Source organism: Taudactylus pleione, unplaced genomic scaffold, assembly GCF_031769625.1.
Source record: "Taudactylus pleione unplaced genomic scaffold, aTauple2 ptg000157l, whole genome shotgun sequence".
In the NCBI taxonomy this organism is placed as follows: domain Eukaryota; kingdom Metazoa; phylum Chordata; class Amphibia; order Anura; family Myobatrachidae; genus Taudactylus; species Taudactylus pleione.
The window spans coordinates 7,346,124-7,373,145 of record NW_028284559.1 but is presented as its reverse complement, the minus strand read 5'-3'; the positions used below and the strand labels follow the sequence as shown (position 1 = coordinate 7,373,145).

General features: G+C 42.5%; 1 protein-coding gene across 4 annotated transcripts in view; it reads right to left on the bottom strand.

Annotated features, from left to right (window-relative positions):
- ADK (adenosine kinase) overlaps nt 1-27,022 on the bottom strand; it is a 266,402-nt gene that overhangs the window by 106,067 nt on the left and 133,313 nt on the right. For all 4 annotated transcript variants that reach the window (XM_088474985.1, XM_088474983.1, XM_088474986.1 and 1 more), the window contains exon 4: nt 24,934-25,012. In XM_088474985.1, coding sequence (XP_088331111.1) covers nt 24,934-25,012 — 79 coding nt within the window. The remainder of the gene's footprint in view (nt 1-24,933; nt 25,013-27,022) is intronic.

The following is a 27,022-nucleotide window of genomic DNA, read 5'->3' as shown; positions in this document are numbered from 1 at the left end:
TCACCTGATTTGGATGTAATTACCCTTAAATTAAATCTGAAAGTCTGCAGTTAAAGTACATCTTGTTTGTTTCATTTCAAAGCCATTGTGGTGATGAATAGAGGCCAAAATGTGAAAATTCTTTCAATGTACCAATATTTATGCACCTGACTGTACTTCAACAGAGATGACCCTGCAGCAAGAGCTCAATCCTGTGAATCATAGTGAAGAACGAGTCACGGAAAACCTGCTGATAATGTCATCTGCTCTGGCCCTTTTCCATCGTGATTTGCCTCAGGTCCAAGTATCACTTCTCCTGGTCTCTGTTCAAGCAAAATATTCGTAACCAGGGGGAAGATAATGCAACAGTTGTTCTTCATCCTCATGTATCCACTACAGATGAATTTGTAGTTCCTGTGTATTCTGTCCCATCTATTGGTCCTGCTTCCCTGATGTTGGCTGGTCTGCAGGGTCTTTCGGATGCCAGTCTCCTCCAAAGCTTATTGAAAGCAGAGCTTATTACCCTCCTTTCCGTGGACTTCCTCGAGACTGGACTTTAATGGCATCTATAGTACAATTTCCCTCCCTTAAATATCCTGCTGCAATTTTGTCACTTACAGGACTTGAGAATTTATATATCTATAGAAGGTTTTCTTCAGTTCATCCTCGTCTCCGTGATTTACTGTCTCTTTATGGCATGTTGTTCCTGATCCTGGAGGCCACATTCATTTCTCTGACACTCAATGTGGTTGCTATCTGGCGGAGCCATATGGTTCCATGAGGAACTCATTCTCCTGATTAACTTTGGATTTTTTGTAGATCGATATAGCCCTTTTAATTCTTTAAGTTAGTGCTGTACATTATTTCTTCTAGGTGTTCTAGGTTATTTGTGTAACGTGTTCTTATATTTTTAGTCAGATTTTTCCTCTATATAGGATTATCTTATTTGGATTAATCTCCTATGTACTATGGGCCTGATTCAGAGACGCTCGTAAGCGGCCGCTCGTTCGCTCTGAGCGATGTTCGCACAACTGCGCATGCGTATGGGTCGTAATGCGCATGCGCAAACCAGTCATTGCGGTCGGAAATCGTGCGCTCGCAAAACAGTGAGGGGCTGCTAATTTGATTGACAGAATGTAATGTTTGTGGGTGGTAACAGGGGAAGGTGCTTGAAAACGGGGGAGTGGAGATCCAAACGCAGGCGCGCCTAACGGTCAAAAGGGCGTTTAATGGGAGCGCATAATTAGTAAAGGAGCGTCATCGACCACGTCACTTGGTTGTCTTTTAGCCAGAACTGCTCGCAGTGATAGTGATAGGAAAAAGCTACCACAAGCACTGCGAGCAGTTCAGATGCCTTTCGATGTATCCGATTAATCAAATAAATACCGGAGATGACGTGTGATGCGAACGGCAAAGGGGCGTCTTTACAAAATAGCAAGCGCATTTTTCTTTCGCTCGCTCATAGAGGCGTCAACAAACCGCAAAGAGCGAGCGCTCAATTTAAATATCCGGCCCCCTTTTTGTAACGACCGTCCGCAAATAGCGTCCGGGTCTGAATCAAGCCCTATGTTCTAATGTTCATTTATCCGGTTATTTGTGCTGCTCTATGAACTGTAGTTGTTTTGATATATCCTGTTCTGCTGCTATACGCCTGCTTGGTCCTGCTGCTCTGTTACTTTTTCTCCAAGTTATTTTGTATTGCTGTCCCATAAGGGCTTGGTGACACTTATTTGGGGACTTGGACTTGTGATTTCCTGTTGTATAGTTTAACCCTTTTATTTTTAAGTCGATTGTCTTTATTGGGTTCCTGTTTAGCAGGAGGGTCCCTTATTATGCTGTACGTCCGGTGGAAATACTCCTGTTTGTATTACTCTATATATTACTAGACCTGTAGTTTTTACAGGTCTTTGCCCCCGGTGTGTATGTGTGTGTCTGAATATGTGTCTCCTATGTTTTTGCTTCTCTTTAGTTCTATTTTTTTTTATATGTATGTGCATGTATGTGTGAGTTTTAGTTTGTGAGGGGGGTGGATTTGCCAAGGTAGAGGTGAGAGTTTGGCTGTTTAGGGATTTTAAGGTATGCCACAGATGGGTACAGGTATACAGGATGTGTGGGGGGGGGGGGGTTATTTCAGTTGTTGGGTCTTTCTATATTTGGCCTGTTTAATTTTCTTTGTTTATGGTACAGTATTTATACTGGGTGTATTAGGGTACACTACATATGACAACCTAAAGCCTGAGTTTGGATGTTTGTCTCAAATATGGTTTCTCTTTATAGGGTGGGTTATTAGACCTGTCCTCCATGTTCCCGGAGGTACTTTGGAGTATAATTTCTAGTCTTGATGTGACCCTTCTGTGCGCTACTAGTATTTTTGGATGTATCCTAGACCCAGGTTAAGTGGCGTGGGCTAGAATGGCGCCTCCAGGCCCTCGCCTTAATACTCATAATTCTCTGCTTTGTTATGGGTGTTTGCATATTAATATATATATATATATATATATATATAACACTATGAGCGCTTGGCTCTAGAGGTTTTTTCTTATATACAGATTAGTCCTCTGCTGGTTTCAGGAGTCTGAAAGAAACTGCCATTTGTAATTTTGGTATTTATTAAATTCTTGGTTTATGAGTTAACATGTGATGTTATGAAGAGATTTTTTACAGATATATCAAATTTCGTGTGTGTGTAAAATGTATATTTTGCAATCATGCTCATTATGAAAATATTAATTTTGGTGGTTTTAGCTGATCTTTAGATAGCACTTGTAAACAAAAAATGTATTTATTTATTTATTTTTTTATATAACTTTGCCAATTACATACACTGCCCGAATTGTGCAAGCTCAGGGATTAATAAACTGCTGGAGTTAAACACAGTCCATTGTAAAAGTACTTCTTGTTACAATATAACATATAGAAGTGTGGGGTCTCAGTTGCCTAGAGGCAACTGGAGAGCAGTTTAAGTTCAAACAAAAACTAAGCCAAAAGCAACAGGGTTTCAGCTTGATGATTTCCTTCCTTAATGAACCAGACCTTTTTCAGCAACAGAACTTGTGAGTTTGAATGTACATTAGAGAGACACCTAAAAGACCTTTGCTGAGATCTTGACACAATGAACCTGCCCTAACAGAACACTAAATAAAATTAAAAAAATCAGTTGATATTTTGCGAGAAGTTACTAAAATATGTACTTAGCCTTCTAAGCTCATGAGGGGTGGTGAAGTACACACTGCTTAAAACTCTATCCAACACATTTTTAAACAATTCACTGATATACAGCATTACGGTTCGTGTCATCTAGGTCATGGACTGTCGATCTAATATACCGACCAATACAAACATTTTATCTTAAAAAGCAGTGTACTCACCACATAACTGGGAAAACATCAATTCATTCCAGATACAAACTTTTCAGCAACCAATCTAGAAATCAATACAGTTCCTTACAGTGATGTGACCATGGGTAAGGTCCGTGTACTTGGACAGGTGCCCAAAGAAGCCTATAAAATCCTTTGTCCTTTCTATTGTACACGTTATTAATTGTATGGCTGCTGGAAGTCACCATGAAAAATCAGTCATTATGTAAAGAGAAAAAATTGTTGGCTAACCAATATTAATCTAGAGATGGTTTTGGCTCAGTTCTTGCTGCCAAGTTGGGATCTCAGAAAGAGGCAAAACGTCATGTCAGGGACATCTGTGCCGAATCATCTGTAAAAGATTACATTTTGCCTCGTTCTGAGATCCCAACTTGGCCAGAAGATTATAGCTAAAATCAAACCGTTCATCTCTAGTTTCAACGTCATGAAATTGGAAGTTTCCTCAAATAATAAATATATATATATATAAACCAAAACACAATGAACAAACTGCTAAATAGGGTAAGGCTTCAAGGAGTTGGAACAGTACTCTATGCAATGTACATATTGTTCCCGACCAAACAGCAGTTTCCTAAGTAGCTGAGAAGTGTAATTCTAGGTGAGACAAACGGGAACCCCTTGTGACATGATTTGGGAAAGCAAGCAAGTGATTTGTCATTTTGAATTGCGTACCACTTCAAAATGTCCATTTCCTCCTTTTGGCAAATATGTAGAATAGGGAGACCTATATGAAAAGTCTCCTGGAGGCAACAGTCTCCAGTAAAACCAAAATACAGTACAGCCCAGTGTCTGGGGGAGTACCCTTATTCAGGAAGGGCCAACACAGTATTAATACAAGCGCTAGGTAAGAACGTTGTTCTCCTGCTTATATCACTATCCTGCCATGATGTACTGGCTCCTCTTACATCAATTGCTGCTTGCTGCTTGCTCAACGTCTGCCATTTCTCCTTTCTCAAAAGATTAAGGACTGGTGTCAGAAGAAAGGGGATGAAAAAAAAATTATCTGCAAGGATGGATTGTTCATTTTCAAAAAACAATTTGTATTACATTCTATACTGGACTCTCCACCTTTCATATTATATCGCGAAACATTCAACAAATGCCCCCAAGTGCAGCTAGCAGTCTAAACAAGGCAATGTGCTGCCACTTAAAGAAACTCACATCTTTTTTAAACACACTTAAACCCTGGCAGTAAGGAGCTGTTAAGCTTTTAGTGCCTTGTCATATTGTATCTGCAGAGCATTTACACACACGGAAAAGGAGTGGAGAGCAGTAAGAATGAAAAGTAAACCAATGACAATTGTACATAAAGCCTAAGAGAAGATGCTGTTGGAATGAGCTTACATGCCATATGGCCCACCCTTATGGGCTCAGTGAAATGCATGCACAAAGGCACCCCTGCTGTTAACTGCGCATGAAACTGTAGTGTTCGGGATATTGACCAGATGTTTCAATGTCTGCAAATAGCTTGTTATGTGACAAAGTAGAGCACAAGGATAACAAAAAAGAAAGGGAAATACATTTCTACTGCTCAGCAGTCATCTAAAACCTTAGAAATGTAACTTAACCCTTACACGACATGTAGAACTAACAATACCACAAGAAGATATTTGATAACAATATATTTTAGGGTAGAACATGGCAAAGTAACCTTGCAAACAGTACATGACATTCAACATGATGTACAGTATGTGCTGAGAGACAAAGTAGAAGGCTGATGCACGGACTAAATTAGTTTTTAAACTTAATTAGGATTAACTACACTTTTATTACTTGGTAATAGCTTCAATTATTGTAACTCGGTATGTATGTTTAATGGTTTTGTAGAAAGCAATTTGCAGAAAATGTAAATTCTCATTAATCATTTTAAGTCTTGTTTATGACATAGTAATTCCTAATGTTAAGTTACATGTCAACGAAGTCTTTAAAAATAGTATTACACATTTTGTTACGTAACAACGATGGTAACTACACTATCTAAATATCAGCCTTGATGAAGCTCACTTCAGTTTCCCTATGCCATCATGTAAGAAACTGCTAACAGCCCAGTAACCAAGGTGAGTACAAAGGTGTTCCAAGGGTCATACCCCTAAATTGCAAAATAGGCAGCTATGAAAAAGTTGGGCACACAGATTGTCTGGATGTTTAGGAAAGGCGGCCCTGGAAATGGATTCTTACATTCTGCAAACATGGCGAGTGAACATGTGTTAGGATGCCTGCTGATGAAGCAGACTGGAGCAGAAAGCCTTTAGAAAGGAGACCAAAAACCAGTCAAGAAAACGGAGAAAAGCAGGATTTAAGTATGTGACACCTTGGTCAACTAGAACATACTTAACATGATGCTTTCAAGGATTGCCAAGCTTGGATGCATGCCATTTGTGTACAATGTTAAGGAAAAGTTGCTCACTTTGGCTATATTGCAATAAGCAATTAAACCCACCAGGAAGTGAGCAAAGAGCAGAATTATAAAGGATTAAGGGGAGCTATACGACATGGTCTCCATCCTTCTCCCGGTAAAAGATAAAAAAAAAAATCAAACAGGGAGAGAAAACCTTTTGTAATGTCTGAAAAGTAGAACAGTGTGTCCTACTTAACGCAGTGCCCCATCTGCTGAAGATAATTACACAATTATGTGAGGTAGGCTCATTGCCTTAGTCTTTTGTGCTGGGCACAATTTTCTGTGTGAAAAGCAAAAGAGGGAGGTGGGGGGAGGGGATAACAAAAAAAAAACTGTCACACATTACACCAGTCACAGATGGAGTATCTTAAGAACCTTATAAAAGAGGGCAGAGATACATTTGTACCAGTGTATGACACTGACAAGTAATAAACTGTGTAGGTACTGCCCTAAAGAGACAAATGCTTAAGAACATTTCTCTTAGTGCATGTGCCTTTTTCTGTCAGATAACTGATGATTAAAAAGATTTGATATACAAGAATAATTTCCACGGCAAACAGATGCTATTACCAGTTTAACCGTTGGTGGCTAAATGTCTGTAAAATGTTATGAATTTCAAGGGTGCCCTATTTCTTAGCTGTGTCTTGTTACTATCTGGGAACTTAGTTCAATTCCGACCAGAACTCTGCAGCACCACGGTGGGTCCCAGCCAGTAAAGGATCTGAACATAGCCGGTCCCAACCCGGTACCTGAGTAGAGCCGGTTCCAGCCCAGCACCTGAGAGAGCAGAGCTGGTCCCAGCCTGGCAATTAGGGTTCCAGTCCAGTCTCCTGTAGTGACACTCCCTAACAGTCTCTAGCGTCAGTCTACACCTGATGCGTAAGCGCTATATTCGGAATGGGTATGATATACCGTCGGCCGCAAGGCCGGCGGTTCGATTCCCATCAGCGGCAGCCCGACAGGAGCAGAGTGCGACGCAGCGGAAGCCCGACAGCGCTGGAAATCCCGATCGTGGATAGGTAAGAATCCACTAACCTAACCCCCTAACCATAACCCTCCTTAGGGGTGCCTAACCCTAACTTCCCCCCCAAGTGCCTAACCCTAACCACCCCCTTCCCCGCTGCCTAAACCTAAGTCCCCCGGGGGGGTGCCTAACCCTAACCCTCCCTCCCCCTAGCCTAACCCTAACCCTCCCGGGGGGTGCCTAACCCTAAGTTCCCCCCGGGAGCCCTAAACCTAACCCTCCCGCCAGGCGGCTGTCCGCTCGCGGCGTCCGGCATCACTACGATCGTGATGCCGGGTGCCGGTCTCCCGGCGTCGGGGAAATGCGGGCGTCTACATCCAGACGCCCGGCATTTCACCCTTGCCGGGATAAGACAGTCGGGAAGCCGGCTGCCGGTATATAGGCAGTCGGCTTCCCGATTGCTTCCCCTATATTCAACTGCCCAGCTTCCTGCATTCAGTAATTCAATGTAGCAGTAAAAAAAGGCTATACTCAAAAATATGTTTAATAACTATGTGGTGTAACCTCACGGCAACAATTCTTGAGTGAGAATGGCCCTACTCACCTAGAGAGTTCCAATAATTTTATCCTGCAGTGGTGCAGCAATTAAAGGAGGTTAGCTTGCATTCACTTACCCAGTGAGTCTCCTGTCACTGCTAAGTCAGTGCTTCAGCGTGCAAGAGCATTAGAGAAGCACTATGTACAGTAGGTCCACTGCCGATACTACCAGAAATTGTAGATAGCTACCTGAATTGGCGGGGGAAGCAGCTAGCAATAAACTTGCATCTGAACACTATGAACATTTCCACCCTGAGGCAAGACCCTTTTTGAGCCTTCTATTACCCTCCTCTAAACCAGCATAAATAGACAAGAATAAGTAGTATACCCCACAATGATTGTATCTACACCAATTCCTGAAGGTATATAGTGCATCCGCTATAGGTGACACTTCTCAGCCCTCCACTCCTGCTTGCTTAACTACATCTGAAACTCCATCCCTTGCAGAGGTACAGTCATCCAGTAATGATCATCCTATCATTACTGTAGGGTTGCAGCTTCTCCGCTACTTGTCTACCAAACACTAACTATACACACACAAAAAAAAAAAAAAAGATTTTGAACTAATAGAAATCAAATTACTAAAGTCAGTCCGCAAAGAGGCACCTAACCTCACCTGGAGCGCACACATCTTACCCATACTTGCCTACTTTTGAAAAAGCATTTCAGGGAGATTGTGAAAGTAACACCTATGAGCGCGGTGGTAGTAAAGTGGATCGTACTGCTACATATAAGAGACGTGTCATAAAACGGACTTGCATCTAAACGTAAATGAACCCCAAAGCAGTTAGTAAGATCTACTTATTGATGAAAACACACTGATACTTTTCAGAAAATACATGTAGCCATAGGGATCAATGTACAGTAAGGTGCATAAATATTGGAACATTGACAGAATTTTCATATTTTGACCTCTATTCACCACCACAATGACTTTGAAATGAAACAAACAAGATGTGCTTTAACTGCAGACTTTCAGATTTAATTTGAGGGTAATTACATCCAAATCAGGTGAACGGTGTAGGAATTACAACGGTTTCTATATGTGCCTCCCACTTTTTAAGCGCCGTCCAATGAGTTCTGAAGCATTTGACTGAATATGAGCATATAATATTGCCCGAAACACTTCAGAATTCATTCTGCTGATTTTGTCAGCAGTCACATCATCAATAAATACAAGGGAACCAGTTCCATTGGCAGCCATACATGCCCACGCCATGACACTACCACCACCATGCTTCACTGATGAGGTGGTATGTTTTGGATCATGAGCAGTTCCTTTCCTTCTCCATACTCTTCTCTTCCCATCACTCTGGTACAAGTTGATCCTTGTCTCATCTGTCCATAGGATGTTGTTCCAGATCTGTAATGGCTTTTTTAGATGTTGTTTGGCAAACTCTAATCTGGTCTTCCTGTTTTTGTGGCTCACCAATGGTTTCCATCTTGTGGTTAAATCTCTATATTCACTCTTGTGAAGTCTTCTCTTGATTGTTGACTTTGACACATATACACCTACCTCCTGGAGAGTGTTCTTGATTTGGCCAACTGTTGTGAAGGGGTTTTTCTTCACCAGGGAATTAATTCTTCTGGCATCCACCACAGTTGTTTTCCGTGGTCTTCCGGGTCTTTTGGTGTTGCTGAGCTCTCCGGTGCGTTCTTTCTTTTTAAGAGTGTTCCAAACAGTTGATTTGGCCACACCCAATATTTTGCCATCTCTCTGATGGGTTTGTTTTGATTTTTCAGCCTAATGATGGCTTGCTTCACTGATAGTGACAGCTCTTTGGATCTCATAATGAGAGTCGACAGCAACTGATTCCAAATGTCACACCTAGCATCAACTCCAGACCTTTTACCTGCTTAATTCATAATGAAATAATGAGGGAATAGCCCACACCTGTCCATGAAATAGCTTTTGAGTTGATAGTCCCATTACTTTTGGCCCCTTAAAAAGTGGGAGGCACATATAGAAACCGTTGTAATTCCTACACCGTTCACCTGATTTGGATGTAATTACCCTCAAATTAAATCTGAAAGTCTGCAGTTAAAGCACATCTTGCTTGTTTCATTTCAAAGCCATTGTGGTGGTGAATAGAGGCCAAAATATGAAAATTCTGTCAATGTCCCAATATTTATGCACCTGACTGTATGAAGCGCTGGGAAGTGATAAAGTGGAGAGTGACAAACGACCAGCCAATCAGCTTTCAACTGTTATTTTTTAAACACAGCCTGTAACATGACAGTTGGGAGCTGAGTGGCTGGTCGTTTATCACTCTCCACTTTATCACTTTCCAGAGCTTCATACATCTGCCCCATTGTGCCTAATAACCAATGCAGGGAAATTATACTAATGATGCCATTTGAATGTATATATTTCGGTTTTGTTTTTTAAATATAACAGCTTCATAATGGGGGATAAGGTGTAATCAGGGAGATTGGTAGACTCTTCAGGGAGATTGCTACTATTTCAGGGAGTCTCCCTGACAATGAGGGAGAGTTGGCAAGTATGATCTTACCTCTAAGATATCAGTTGTTATTCTTTTAAATTTCTATGGCGTCACAAGCGGTCTGCATCGCTTTAGAAAGTACAAAAACAGAACAATATGAACAAAAACAGAAATTAAAGATACATACAATACATATCATTGCAGAACAAGAGCATTTTTAATAAACACTGCTGCATCAGCAGTCATAGTACTCGCAGCGGGGCGGCAGACCCCAAAGGTTGGGTGTCGTTGTAGGCAATGGGGAGGAGATGGTGGTAGGAAAAACATGAGGGCAGAGGGACCTGCCCATGAGAGCTTACAGTCTACAGGGAGAGGCAGACAGACAGGGGTTACAGAGTGGAGAAACCGTGAGCAAGGACCATGGAGCCAGTGGGTTAGGATGAGAGCTGGAAGGCTTTGAAAAGGAAGTGTTGTCTTGAGAGCCGGTTTGAAATTTTGTAGAGGTGGAGAGTCTGACAGGGAGGGAGTTCCAGAGGTAAGGAGCAATTCTGGAAGAAAGCAGTGAAGAAACTTTTAATCCCCAAGAGAGACAGTGGCTCATCAGGTGAGAGATCCAAGTTTGCCACAAAACAGAATTGATAATCTAGATTAAAGGGGCCAGAAGAATATTCAAATTCGTGGTCTCCGAGTAGTTATCGCCAATCAAAAGTTCAAAGATATTCTGACACTTTCATGAAATTCTGAAGATTGTAAAGAGCTCATCACCTTTGATAGGACCCATAGAGCATTGTGCCAGAGACAGATGTTCGATGGATCACCCCATGCGATACTCGATACACTACAGCCTCACACACTCAGGGCCGTATTCAATAGGCCGCGATAAGTCAGTTTCTGCGGAAAAGTTTCGCCGGTGACGTCATTTCGCCATTCAATTCCAAAGACTTTTCGCCGATGCGGAAACTCAATGCAATGGGACCTGCGATAAATTTTCGCCTATGATTAGGTGTCGAAAAAAAAGTGCAGAATTGGGGTTTTGGGGTGCAAAGCTGCGGGAACCCCTGTGGCACCATTGGGACAGCCCCCCAAATGTTTAAGTCCTTAGATCACCCAAAAAAAGTACTTTCGTTTTGGGGGTGAAAAATTCCAAAGTTGGGGAACAAACTTAAAAACTAGCGAAATTGACTCCAGAGGGGTCCCCAAGTATGCCCAAGGTATTTTTAACTTTGCCGCTGCCTGCAGCAGGTGGATTTTTTATGTTTTTTAAAACTTCACTTTAGGAACTTAAAAATATGCTTGCACTCAGGTACCCCAAATTTGCTGGGACTATTTATTTTATTTTATTATTTATTTAAAACTGCAAAACGCTATTCACGAACTGCAAAACGCTATTCACGAACTGCAAAACGCTATTCGTGAAAGCTACCAAATGCCTAAACAAAAGTTTGATTTCCACCTCCTATGCTGAAATGAACTACAAAATCTTACACCAGGCTTATTACACTCCCAAATTTAAATATTTAATAGGTCAACCAAATAACTAAATATCTGAGGCAGATATTTACCACTTTTTTTGGTCATGCCCCAAGGTGGCAGACTTTTGGCGCTATTACATCAGTATATAATTCATATTCTACAGATAGATGTACCCTTGTCTCCTAATTGGATATGTTGGGGGTCATTCTTTCAACTGAACTCCTCTGATATCTCTAAAGATAAGATACTTTTGTCCAAAATTGCGGTAGCAGCTGAAGAAAAATAAGAAAAACATCCTTTTCGTAACGGATTGACACCCCAAACCCACACACACCTTGTTTTCACCTAGACCACAGGTTCTCAAACTCTGTCCCAAGGAGCCCCAAACAGTGCATGTTTTCCAGGTCTCCTCATAAAATCGCAAGTGAAATAAATAGCTCCACCTGTGGATCTTTTAAACCGTGCCATTGAGTAATGACTAAACCTGTGCACCGGGATCAGTATGATTTACTGCCGAACCCATGTCCGGCGGTTCAAATCCTGACAGCAGCATTCCAACAAGGATGAAAATCCCGATCGTCCCTAGGTAAGTATTCACTAACTTATTCTACCCCTAACCTTAACCTTCCCCCCAGTGCCTAACCCTAATCCCCCTTCTAAGTGCCTAAACCTAACCCCCCCCTTCCCCGCCTAACCCTAAATCCCCCCTGGGGGTGCCTAACCCCAACCCTCCCTCTCCCTAGCCTAACCCTAAACTCCCGGGAGGGGGGGGGGGGTGCCTAACCCTAAGTCCCCCCTGGGAACCCTAAACCTAACCCTCCCCCCCAGTGGCTATCCGCCCTTGGCGTCCCTTCGATCGGGATTAGGTCCGCCGGCTTCCTGACTGCATACCTGTGCACCTGCTGGACATGCCTAAAATGACTTGATTGCCGGGCACAGTAGTGCTTAGAGATGACATCTCCACTGTTAGACGAAAAACCTGTGTCCGGTATGAAGGATGATTACTCGGGAATAACCTGGGACCATCACACAGATGTGAAAGGGGGTAAAAGTACTGAAACCCCAGCTTCAACCCGCTGTTACAAGTCGCGGTCACGACTTGTCTCCATCGAGCAGTTTGTCCAGTCAGGACGGGGTTTACTCCAGTTTCTCCTGTCACTAGGCGATCGGCACGCCTGAAAAAGCGACGTGTCATCCACAGTGCAGCGTGATTGGTGCTTCCCTCTATTTGTAGACACTGGACTTTTGCCGCCTCACCGACTATAGCGTATCTGCGAGTCCCATCGGCTTGGCCAATGGTCAGCATTCTGTTCCTCCTTACGGTGCAGATTTTGGCCTTCCCAATGTGGCTTCCGTGTTACCCCCAGCTTCTTAGAAGCACCTACACCACCGGGCTGCCAACCGGTCTCCAAGCCACAGCACCGACTATTTGCTCCTGTGCTATCGGATGTTGCCGCACCTTCGGCACATTTGCTGCACCAACAGCTTCTGTGCTGTTCCCACCCCTCCAGCTTCTCCTACTGCTTCCAAGCCGCACCTACACCTCCGTGCTGCCATCGGCTCTCCAAGCCACAGCATTTCGTTTTAACTATCTTCCACCGGCTATTGCCGCACCATGGGCTGTACACAAGATGCACTATTGGATCATCGGCACATTTGCCGCTCCATCGGCTCTCAAAGCCACAGCATAATCATTTACCGTCTACCAATGGCTATTGCCGCACCATCGGCTCTCAAAGCAACATAATTTCCATTTGACTGTCTCCCAAAGGCTATTGCCGCACACATGGAGCACCATCGGCACACTTGCCGTACCATTGGCATACTCCACACCATCGGTTGGGCAAGCTGCATCTCTCCAACTATATAATCTGCTCTTCCTGTACAAGACTCCTCCTCATCTCAGAATTCCAGTTGACACTCCTGTAAGCTGCTACTACTCTGAGCAGTAAGTCCAGGTGGCTGCCTAAGTACCGGTGAGCGAATGATCTCTAAGGGATCAACGGGCGGTTGTTAGTGGCGGATGACCTCGTAGCCTGAGTTCTAGACGGCTTACTAGGAGTGGTCACTGGTAAACGCAACACCCGCGTTCAATGTCCAGGTTTCCGAGTCATGTTAAAGTTATTAATGGTGGGTACATCACTGACACGATATTGGTCCAATTTGGCCAAATCGGAATGACAAATTGAGCATATCGTGCAGGGTGTATCCCTGACTGTGCACTCCCGTGGGTCGCAAGTGATAGTGTGATTGGCCGTGCTGCACAGCCAATAACACGTTATCGAATGCGAGGCTATACATATTAAGGAAGGAACCGTGATCGTCCATGTAAACTTTCTGCATCATAAACATAACCCCACGAAGAACCACAGCTGCATCTATTACATAGATTTATAAATGTAGTAATTTCTCTTAGGGTTTCTGACTACCACAAATGTGCTGACCAGGTGCTTTAGCATTCCTTTATTACAGTAAACTTGTTGCTATTATATTCTCCAAATAATTTCATTAGTAACAACAGCTTTTCTCAGCCATTTCCAAGAGGTGGTGTTGTGGGACACCAGAGACTGCTCTGTTTGGATTGCAATAGGGTCAAAAGGTCTGCATTTCCTCCAGAGGACACTTGGATCTGACAGATGAAAAGCTTCTCCTTATGTTCTGAGCTGCAATGTTAGAGCTGGGAATCACACAAGAGCCAAGCTTTACTAGCTCAGGATAAAAATAAATAAATAAAAGGCTTTAGATTGACATGTCAGGCTCCTGCTAACACTGCTCATCATGTAGTATTAACTGTCTGATCCTTGAAAGCCATTACGTTAATATTACACTCTGCCAAACAAGCACTTATGGCTGACTAGCTCCACTCAGCATTTCCAAAGTACCTCCACACAAAGGATATAATATTAACAATTTCCTTGATTCTACACAGCATTGCCAACCTACCAATTCATAGAGTTTGTCTAATCAAACACTGAATTCGGAGGCACTTGCAGGAGTTTACACTCATATTTGTAAGCTAATAGAATTCACAGAACATTGGATGGAGATAATTTGTCACAGACAAACATACAGATGACCAAAGCTTCAACAGAGATGGAACAGCCTTAACACAAGAGTATCATATATGAGCAGCCACTTATGTTTTTAAGATATACAACACTCATATAAACATGCATAATGTAGCTTTTATTCATGCATTTAGCATAAGAGTAGTATTGATTGAACTTCCACCACTGTAGACGGTCAGACTAAGGGGAGCAGGGGGTTCTTAGATCTTTAGGCATATAATCATTTAAAGGTGCATATCCACTAGCAGATAGTGGAACGACAGTACGATTATAACATTGTAATCACACAGTCGTTCCTATTCCCCTGCAGTGCCTACACTGAACGATATGTCATTCAGTGTAGGCACCCTCCCTCATCCCTGAACATGCCCAATCTGTCGTTATCGGCAGATACACCAGCATGTTCAGGCGATGATTGATGTCGGAAACGACAAGTGGGAGCGCGCATCATTGGTCGTTTCCGACATTTTCGTGCCCGATTTGTGCACGATTAATGAGCGATTGAACGATATCGTTATCATTAAATCGCTCATTTTAATCGGCAAGTGGATACCAGCCTTAAAAAGGACACAAGGCAGATATTTTATACTTCAGAGACAGCGATACGGGCGAATAATAATCAAACACATCTGGTGATTTGTTAGTATGTTTGTAAGCATGTAGCGTATTTAAACTGGTTTGACTTAATGGAAAGGAAACTATTAAAAGAGTGGGTGGGCTTCATACACTGTCCCACCAAGAGACGACAATGAATACTGCCACTATTACTGTCTCCTAACGCCATATTGCTTGCATTAGAGTTTACCCTGTTTCTCTTTACGGTTTCACTGCTCCAAGTTTTTGAAAAAGAACCAATTTGTTTGCTTTACAGTTTGTACAGCTGTCGCCTACAACTGAGGAAATGAATGAATCATAAACTACGCTGCTCTCCAAGCAGTTGGACATGGGTTGTATAACAAAAAGAGGGGGGGACAGAAGAAGAAATTAAATAAATACATCCTAACTTAACGCTTGAGGGTACAAAAAGGGTGTCAGTTACTGCATTGCCCAAAGGTGATTTGACATATAACGCAATGCTGCCAATGTCAACACCCTGCCAAAAATTTTTTTTTTTTAAGTTAAAAAGCGCATCCACAAGTTGCCCAAAAACTGATAAAGTGGTCTTCCTACAGATCACAGATAGTGTCATGCAGGGACCCAGAATGATCTATAAATATTTAAAAATAAATTTTATGTGTATACATCCACATAGTTAAAGTAATACCCCTTTCACACAAACTCCAGCGCTTACCTGGCTCGGACCTGGGACACTCAGCCCGGGTTGAAGCCAGGGTTTTCTGTACTTACCCTCATTCACACATGGGTGAAGACCCGGGTCATCACCTTTCACACCGGCCCAGAGTCTTCCAGTGACCCAGGTCTTCCAGCAGGCAGTGGATGTCCTCTCCAAGTGCCACTGAGCCAGCCAATCAGAGCCTTTTTCGACATGACCCGAGTCATTGCTCCCTCTCTAGCATAATGTTCCCGCTCAGCCACACGCCCTTGGTGAACAGGAGGCACCTCCCATGGAAGTCATCGCTGTTCTCGGACAAGAACACCATGGCGAGGAAGCTCAACAGTAAGCCCAGGTAATGCAGGGGACATTGCTCATCGCCATGTTTGACAGCTGGGGAGGGGTGCGCATGGAGGCTGCGGAAATATGCACAGGTGCCCCAGCCCTGGGGACATGCTGCTGATAATGCTTACGGTAGCTGCAATACAATTCTCTCATTCATGATCCTCCTGCCCTTCCCAACACATCCCAGTGGCCGGGCCCCAGCCAAATGCTGGGCAGCAGCAGCGGGGTTTTGTGTTGACAGTGGTGAGATGCAGGAGGCAGGAGTAAGAGGCAGGGGGTTGTGGGGAGATGCAGGGGACTGTGTTGCCTTGGCGTAGGTTGTTATGAGATACAGGGGGTTTTGAATAGATGAAACTGCTACTGTCTGAAGCCAGGGTGGGTTGCTAGTTGGTTAAAATTTTGCTATTAATAATCCTATCCCATTATCTCTGACCTATACCAATCATGTTAAGCTCATGCAAGGTGATTAAGTGTAACATTGCAATTGAACAAGATAATCATACTACAAAAAAAACAAATAAAAAACAAAACCAGACTTGTGTAGCACAGTTAAATCGCTACATGTGAAACCTGGTTCTAGGCTAGGAAGTGTCTCAAAAGAGCATAAAAGGTCTCAAACTGAGTTAGCATATTTTAATGTTCCCATTAATTTTGCAAGGTTGCAGATGTGTTTGGCTAGCACGTGAGAAGAGTTTTCTACACTACAACCAATGCTTGGTGTAAGCTGCTTTTTTAAACCTACTGGAAGATTGGAAAGCCAAGCAAAGGAACTAAATCACTAAAAACAGTAACAAATCCATACACAGGCACACTAATTACTGCAACTAGTTCCATTTAGAGACTTCTGTAAAAACTGTCCACATGGACATGAATTGGTTCTAAAGATACTGTGGTCAATGATGTGCAGGCAGCTCCAAATTACCTTTGTAATTCCCCACAAATGATTTAATTATAGTGCATGGCTGTACTAACAGTTGGCAGACGATTGCTAGAAATGGCGTGTGGAGTCATCTGCGGAGGGAACTTAAAAAGGTCCCAGTGAAGCTGGAAAATACCCAGTTGATTGCCCTGTGTGTACCTATCAACTTGATCTTATCAGAATATAGCCACCAACTGCCTATTATGTAAGGCAACTTATACTTTAGGTTTAGCTAATGTAAATTAATGATACATAATTCACTCTTTAGTTAAACGGGTAATTTACAATAAGTTGGCTTTTTTTTGTGACCAGGCTTGGAGCAGAAGATATTTGAATGAGCAGTTAGGTATTAGATCATCTTATGCTAGCCACACACATAGCGATATTTTACCCGATCTGGCCGATTCCGACACATTGGAATGACAGATCATGTAAAACATGGCCAAATTGAGAGTAAGTCGTGAGTCCCCACTCACGATCACGTTGCGATACGCGTCCCCGCTGGTCGTACATCGCATTGTCAGATCTGCCGTGCAGCAGGGCAGATCTGACAATCTAAGAGGCGATGCACTGTGAAGTCTGGAAGCAGGAGAGATTGTTTGAAGATTGGTAACCAAATTGTGTCCAGATCATGTGGAGATCGTGTGCAGAGCTGCCGAGGAGAGTTTCAAGAGAAATCGTACACATCGGCTCATCGTGTGCACATCGCCATGTGTGTGGGCAGCTTTAGGGTTATAGGGCTCATTGCATTGTAATGTGTGTTCTCCGAAATGTTTTACTTTGCCAGTTCTGCAGAACACCGGGGCTCCAGCCTTTCATTACATGGCAGTACACCTTTAAAAGAGGAACTCCGGATGTTAACTTTCAACATTAGATACCAAAACATATGTATTTGCTATTTAATACAATTCCATCATATACACAAGACCTGAGTTGATCTGTTATTTCATCTGATGTTTAAACTAACAAGTCTGCCTGAACAATACAAATCTGAGGAAGGGGAATCCCTTGCAATCCTGCAGATTGAGAGTGAGTGTTTTGAAATGTCAGCAGTAAAAGTGCAATTTATAAAGTATTAAAGAAAAAGGAAAGTTTTAGAAAGATCCAAATAGGGCAGTTTCAGGTTGCCATGAGGTTACACAACCTGCAATTGTGCAGGTCTCTGTATAGTATTATAGGTAAAACGCAAGGAAAATTAGTGATGTTTTACTACCCTAATATCCTGTAGATCACTGGTGGAACCTCACAACTAGTTGAAAGTGCCCCCAAAGTGTCTATTTATTTATTTAAGTTAACAGAAGGTGGTTATGGAGGAGATGTATCAAGACTTGGAGAGTGATAAAGTGGAGAAGTTGCCCAAAGCAGACAATCAGCTTCTAACTGTCATTTATCTAGTACAGTCCTTGAAATAAGCAGAAGTTGATTAGTTATTAGGGTCAACCACTCCATTTTATCTCTCCCCAAGACTGGATACATCTCCCCCTATAACCTTTAATGTCATCAAATCGCAAACCAAGAAATATTCCATCCATTTTAGGATAACAAAAAAAACAAAACAAAACCACAATCCCCTAAATATAGGGGGGAACTCAAATAGACCTTTCAGTTAACAGGTGTGAAAAAGGATGGCAGCTTCAGGATAGAACGCCTGGGGTTATTCAATGAGAGCCCCTTTTTAACACCCACTAAATGAACGCGTTAACGGGCGTTAACACATAGAATCTGCGATATGTTCACAGACCTATGGGTTAACGGGGTCTTCGCACCCGTTAGCAGCAAATTTATCACAGGTTTCTTTTCGGGTCTGATCAAATCCCAAAAAAATAAATCCTGCTAAGTACAGCCTGCGGACTGCCTTGGGGACCAATTGAATATCCCTGGGGGATAAATTAGAACACAATAGATTACTGCGGCTAATTGAATTCCCCTCAATCTTCTAGAATGTGTGTAATGAAAACAACCAAAAAAAAATGCTTTTTTTTATTTTTTCTGAAAGTATATTTACAGTTAAGTTTAATATGCTGCAATGACATAATACAGTTTAAAAACAAATAGAAAACGCATGTTGATACAATCCAGATAAATTACCCAATGGTAAAAGAGAGACCAAGCTATCTATCACCATTGCTGTTTGGGCTAGCTAATGTGCAGTCTCTATTCATGGGGTGCGCATTAGTGAGGGGTACATGGATAAGAATTGGAGCTGCATGCATGCCAAGTCAGTTGTCAAAAAACGTGCTGTTAATTTAGGAAGATGTCGTGGTGGGTATTGTATACACAGCAAGGCCTTCCGACAGTTTCCGCTTGCCAGGCTTTATTTGGTTCCCAAGCACAAGCTGTACTGCCGTTTTAAAGAGGACCAATGATTCTTTTGATAACATATGTAATGGCAGCAGGTTAATTATGCTGATGACTTTGATGCCTTTTTTATGCAGCTAAATCTGTCCATTGAGATAAAGAACATTATTGTCAAAAAAACATCATCACATTCTCTAAGTGGGGAAGGAAGGTTGTGGGAACAGCTAATCAGTGCTTGTTGATAATTATTCATTTTCTGTAAGACGCAATTATCATAACGTACACAAAGGAAGAGACCACAGAGTAAAAGAAATTAAAGGTCAATTTCAATGTAGTGGCTTCTGCCTTGATGGTTAGAATAAGTGTACAAAAATAGGTTACTGATCAAAGTACATACAGCTGGCTACAAACGTACAGGTGGTCTTTGTATATTTGTATTTCTACTGTTTAACATTGCTCTCTTACCTAGCATTCAGTTTTCTGTCATCTCACAAGTGCTCCCCTGTGCCACCCGTTCATCTTATATGCATTCTTTTTATTCAATTACATTAGTCATTAGATATGTAGCTTAAAAAATTATTAAGAATGAACAAGAACTAAATTGCAAAAATGACCTTGGAGTGTTGTATGGTAGATTAATGTATTTTATTGGAAAACAAGCATGGATAATTGAATACTTGGGAGAGGGGGGAATTCAATAATAAATGGGCCACATGCACAGTTGAACACAAATAGGCTGGGCGTATACATTCCCAAATTGTGTACACGTACTAAATGTGTATGTTCTCACCAGTATGCAGTCATATACATCTCTATGGTTCTTTCTCCCCTAGTGATATTCTTGTTTTGCTTCTAGTCACCACTGTGTATTTGCAAGCCTAAATTTGGCATAACTGATACACCTAGAAACAGGTTTATGTATGCTTAAGTCCAGTTCTGTATGACCCCATAACACCCTGTCTGAGCTTTGCCTATGCAAGAATGCCAATTTACTTTCCACAGACACACACAAAAAAAAGTTGCAATTGAAAGACATACAATTCTACAATCGCCCATACTTGCATATGCTCGGCTCCACAGCGCTACTGAAGCAATGTGTACATATGTGTCAACATACATCTATCCTCCGTGCGCTACAAATCGGGTTATAAAATGCATGAGTGCCACGCGACACTGTAGCGCCGAGCGTCCTTTTACCTTCCAGTGCGTCTGATTCACACAGCGATGTGAATAGGTTGCACAAGCATGTGGCATGTGACTGTGGGTGTATCTGCATGCGAAATGCTAAGTTAGTGTCAGCACCTGTGACGCTGTAAAGTAGCATTTTGCACGCAGTTGCACACAGACTATTGACATGCCGCATTTAATTTTAATCAGCATAAGCTGATTGTGCGACCTATTGACATCCTTGTGTGAATCAGATGCATTGGAAGGTAAAAAGTCGCACGGAAAGAGGCTCGGCACTAAAGAGTCACCCCACAGCATGGCGCAACTAGAAAGGCTGGTTAACGCGTAAGGAGGCTAGATTTATGTGGACACATCTGGATGTTAACCTCTGCATCAGTTCCAATATGAGCAGTAATAAAACTATGAAACTAAGTATTAACGATATGGAGCAGTCTAGGATAAGAATACAGTCCAATGGGTTACTTAAGGTGCATACACACACAACGATTTTTTGAACGATTATCGTTAAACGATATCGATAACGATACCACAAAGCCTCATACTGTCACTCAAATTAGCAGGCACTCGCTATTTTGCGAGCGCTCGATTTCCGACCGCACTGACTGGTTGGCGCATGCGCATTAAGACCCATACGCATGCGCAGATGTGTGAACATCGCTCGGAGCGAACGAGCGTCCGCTTACGAGCGGCTCTGAATCAGGCCCAAAGTTTGTATAGCGTTCTCAGCGCACAGGTGTCAAACGACTTTGCAGCAGTACCAGTCATTTCTATTATTATCATTATTACCAGTTATTTATATAGCGCACACATATTCTGCAGCGCTTTACAGAGATTTCTACTAAGGTCTTTTAAATCTGCACATGCGAGCCTACTCACAGTACAAATAAGAGTTATTTCTGCTTTTTAACCTGTTCCTCTAATCTACTCAGCAGACAGGTGCCAAAGCAAGTTATGTTGAGCTAGAGGGAACATAAAACAAATCCATAAGGGCCTTTCTAGAAGTACCTTTACGTAAGGGCAAAAGCAGTGTGAAAAGAATTGCGTCATTCTGCCTTTTTTCTACCATTGTTTGCTTGGCGGTATGTAATAATAGGAGATCATTTCATATTAATAAATGAAGAAAACAACACTTAAGCTAGGTTTAATGAGACAATGTAGCCCTGACGGAAACGTCAAGCAAGAAAATGTTTTGAAGCAAAGTTAGAACAGCTTTTCCCATGAATGCAGACAGTCCTAGCCATGGCTTACTATATCTACAATGGCAGCATTCCCAGGTACAAATGCTTTCTAGGAGAGCTGATGTGTGAGTGATGAAGAGGGGTTCGGGGAATAAGTAAAGGGAGGGGGACACAACAAGAGAAAAAGAACTGAAATTCCAGCAGGAACATAACAACATAGACATGAATTAAATGGATCGGAATTCCAGACTTTAAAATGTACTGTCAGCGCTCCCAGGCACTGTGGAGCTGTGACTGCTCTGATTTACGAACAGTGATCGAGTTACATAGATGTTGGCACAAAAACTATACGAGAAAGCAGAGACTGACTGTGGGAAGAGGGGAGGGACATCTAATTCAACAATATTCAAGAAACCACATTCAACTAATACAGCTTTCTTATTATCCATATCCGTTAGAGAAGTTTCTAAACGACGGCTAGCGCTGATTTATTTTACACTCTTCTCTTTGAAAGTTGCACACTAACCCAACATTTATTTCCTGGGGAAAAAAAAAAAAGTTTTAGTTTTTTTAAAAAAAATGTACCAAGTTACTTGCAAACTTGAAAGAATTTGGAATCTGCCAATTAGAAAATGCGGTTTCTAAACCTTAAAATATTTGCTAAAATAAACCTTCTAAAATAAATTTACATATGTGAAGATCCATGAATACTACTTAGTCACAGGTGGTACAAATCAGGTAGTATCAGTGCTATGTAGCATACAAATAACTACCAATATTGAAGGAAGACGGGTAATAGGAGGTTGAGTCATCACAAGCCCCCAGGACAGATCATTTTGCTTAAGCCCTAGACTCTACAGGTATACTATAGGAAGAAGGTAACGTCATTCTTTCATTAGAAGTTTCATCCAATAATATTTTGACTAGTGACGGAATATCCCATTTTATGCATTATTCCAGAATCACTCCTAACTGTAATTAGCATTCACGCTACGCAGTTTTAGCGGGGCCCCACCCCCTGCCAGATTTCAAAAGGGCAGAAAAGGGCCTGCCCTTTTGGCGGTGACCCCCTAAAACATGCCAGGTGCCATCTGAAAAATAGTGGTGCATCGCTCCCAACCGGTGAAATGATGCCATGAGTATGCGCACGGCATCTATTCACAGAGAGGGTAGAGCTTGGGGGCAGCTCGGCATGTCAGTAAGTGCTGGGAACGCCCCAAGTGTGATGAAAAGAGAAGGTGCCTTAAAGACTATAGTGCCCTCTCTATGGTTCAGCGCCCTGCCCTGCGCCGGAACTAGAGTGAAGACTATGTAATGCTGGTTACACACTTGCCAATGTGTACCCGAGGGCTAACGACACCTTGGTAATGAGACACCTTTTTTATAGGCCATCAGTTGGGACTGAACCAGCTTATATTAATTTGCTCTGACAAGGGGCAGGATTGCTTTCTAATCACTGATAGTTTTCAGCTGGTGTCTTGGCTTTCCATGCCTTTTTGCACCTCCCTTCTTCTCCAATACTTTTTCCCTTTGTTATTTCACATTATTACACATAACTTAATTTATGGACATCTATGGTTTGATTTCTTTGCATGTGTGGATTGTAAGGGTTGTTGCTGACATTTGGTGAAAATGTCATCACAACAGCCCCTTTAGAAATATATTTACTGCGAAAAATGTTTATATGTTCAATACATATTTTAATTGCTGTATATATATATATATATATATATATATATATATATATATATATATATCTACATATATACACACACAAAAACTCGGCACTCATGTCTCACTTTTTTGGAAGTGCTGGGGTGCTCCTCGATTGGAAACTCCACAAGTAATCGAACAGATACATCAGAGATAGTATCAGAAGAGGGCACTCACCAGACTTGACAGAGATATCCAACGATATTTATTTTTCACACATGGGTCACAGACGGTTGCAAAAAGATGTCAACGTTTCGGACCATCAGTCAGTCCTTTCTCAAGACTTGCAATCCAAAGTAAATAGAGAAAATATCCAACCTCAAACAACTGAGAAGCAGCAGCAACCCTCCCTCCCCAGTGTCTAACCCTAACTTACCCTTTAGTGCCTAACCCTAACTTGCCCCTCCCCTTTAGTGCCTAACCCTAAACTGCCCCACGCCGATGCCTAACCCTAACCCTCCCTCCTTAGTGCCTAACCCTAACCCTCCCTCCTTAGCGCCTAACGCTAACCTCCCCCTGCCCGGTGCCTAAGCCTAACTCTCTCCCTAACCCCCGATACTTACCTTCGGGAAGCCGGCGGTCGGGATTCTGGTGCCAGGCTCCCAACGCTGTTGAGATTCCGGCGCCGGTATTTCGATCTTCGGCATTCCGCACAGCGGGATGCTGACTACATCCCATTTATAACAATTCCTTCTCAGCTATGGTTTGTTGTATTAGTTTTAGTAGGACTATTACAGAATTCTTTGGGGCCAATCCAATTAGGTGCGAGTTGGGTCCCGCGATCTGTTCTCACGGCAAACTTGCCCAACAAAATTAATTTGAAATCCAATTCCAAACGCATTAAATTTGCATGTTTTTGTGCGCACCCCCCTGAGCGGGGGAAAAGGTAGGGAAAATGTTTAATGTAAATTGCTTAATATGGCCAATAAAGACATCAGTTTTCAGGTGTATTTCTCTAAAAAGCTCAATAATGGCATACATGACGTGGGACAGGTATGTGGAGGGGTAAATGATGTTGGACAAGTATGTAAAGGTTTTGTATTGATGATCGAGGGTTTTTTGTTTTGTTTTTTTTACTTTTGAGCAGATGAGAGATCAAAGTATGTATTTATTAACTTTTTACAAACTTGTATAAAAACACTGAAAAGCCACTATACATACATTTTTCTGTACCTAAAAAGGATGGAAAGACTTTAATTTGCTGAAAAACGCTTGCTATACATTTTTTAAAAATTAATAAAAAGTGCAAAAATCATCAATTTGACATCTTTCAAAAACCTCCAGTACTTTCCTTATGACCTTTAACAGCCTTCTATATGGTCCGGCTTACTCAGATGTCACTTTTTTGCGGTCCAAGATGGGTTACCCCCTTTTTCATGCACGACTTCCAGGTCGTATTTTGTAGAAAAGCCGCATACCCTGACCGCTACTACCGCATATTGCCATTTCGAATTGAATTTTGCAAACTTGCACCTAATTGGTTTGACCCCTTTGTAACATGAAAGGGTCATGCCTTCTGATGCTAGTCAAACTGGTTTACAGGTTATATGACACAGGACTTTTTGGTAATGTAATGTGTCAAGAGTGAAAAGAAAAACAAATACAGACTAATTTATGCTACAAAACAAAAGAAATGTAATGTAAAACACTGCAGAACACGACAACATGTTCTTACTCAGTAAATGACCAGGTCATGTGACAAACATGCCTAATACTAACCTGAGCAACTTTAACAGAATTTTGAGTGGAACCACCGGCATGATAATCAACCTTGAACCTTTTCACCAGCTCTTCAAACCTGCAGTAGAACACAAGAGATGGGTCAGTTAAAAAGCAGCTCCTGTGAGAGAAGTTCAGAGCCAAAATGTAAATCTGCTGGGTTGGGATGTGGGTCAGCAGGATACGCTGTGCTCATTAGTTTCTTTACAAGGTGTGAGCTGAGAAAACCAAGGGAAGAAGCATATAAAGAGACTAGAGGAGCCACGACCTGCACTTAAACCACGCTGGCACAGAGACAAGGATCTTACTGAGAAAGAGAATAAGATTTATTGCCTGGAAAAACCTTACACAAAAAAAATACACCACAATTAAACAATATTATATTATACAGTGTTTATAAAAGGATATAAAAAGAGCAGGGGGCATTCAAAAGGCATTGGCCATTTCTGAATGTTAATTATATCCTGACATGTGAAGAGATAAGAGTGCACTTCAAGGTCAATTACTCACACTTTACTGACCATACTGGCCTGAGTATTTACTAAAATATCTGGTGCTGGTTATGGATAATACAGGGGCCCCCTACGCTTTTTGTCCTCTGTATTTCCAAAACCAGGAACGGCTCTGCTGAGCCCAGAGCTGGCTATGCAAAATATAGGGGACCCCCTACGTCTTTTGTCCCCTCTATTTTGACAACCAGGATCGTATGTGAAAAGTCGGCGGCTGGTTGTGCTTATGGGGGACCAAGCAGTTTTTTAACACATTTTTTACTTATCACAGCTGCTTGCAGCATGGATCGCACTGATCCATGTATGCATCTGTCTGCTATCGCGCACGATCTAATGGTATGCAAATCGTTAGATCGTGCACGATAGATCTTGTGTCACATTTTGCAGTTTTTGCTACACATCATGTCCTGGAGTTCCGGGGAGAGTTCGTTAATGAGATCGTATCGTTGCCTACATCGTTCACGAGATGAGTCTTTGATCATGATTCATTCATGAGACTAAAGGCAGGTATCCACTACTAGATAATAAGACACATGGTAAGAACTTGCCCTTGTTATTTCTATTTCTACGAAGTCCATAGGGCTCCACAGGATACCTTGGGGTATTGGTGATGATGTCAGGCATCAGACACCACAGAATTAAATTTTCATCATCCCAGAATGCACTGGGGTCCCTCTCCTATACCCCGCCCCTGAGCCAAGGCATCTCGGTTTCGTAGCAAGCCATAGGCCGGAGGAGGTGCAGAGAAGAAAGTCTGGAAAACACAAGAATCACATTCTCACCAGACGGAGACGGAAAAACCGGTGACCAGATCACAGCCCAACTACAGTACGGTGCGACAGGGCGGGAGTCCTGGAGATGTCCCAAAGCAGTATCCTTTAAGGGTGGGGACGCTTCTGTGTTGGAAGGAGAATCTGCCGCCCGAAGGAAGCATCCTGAGAGGCGAAGGTCTCAGATGCGCATGGAAAGAAGACCACGTGGCTGCCTTGCACAGCTGAAGTGCAGAGCCACCACGGCGAGCTGCCCATGAAGGACCCACAGAGCAGAGTGAGCTTTACGAGAGGATGGTACAGACAGGTCCTAATGAATTTAAGCCTCAGAAATCACCATGCAAATCCATCCTCCCAAGGTTTGCTTAGTGGCAGGCCAACCCTTCTTATGGAAACCATAGAGGACAAACAGAGTCCGATTTCCTAAATGAACTGGTACGGTCAACATAAATTCTAAGAGCTCGTACCACATCCAAGGAGGCCTCACCAGCAGATAGGTCTGGGGAATTAAAGGCCGGTACTATAATTTCCTCATTGATGTGAAAACTAGATACCACCTTAGGTAGGAACCCAGGGTGAGTGCACAGCACTGCCCTATCCCTATGAAAAATTAGGAATGGGGGGGCGACATTAAAGCCAAGGCAATGGCCAGAAGAAACACAGGGGGGGTCATTCAGACCCGCTCGCGAGCGCAGGACGCTCACAAGCGGGTCGATGTTGCCCCACTGCGCATGCGCGAGACCCGGACAGCGACGGGTTCTCCATCACTCAGAGTCTCGCACCAAAGGGGGCGTGCTGTCGATGTTGATT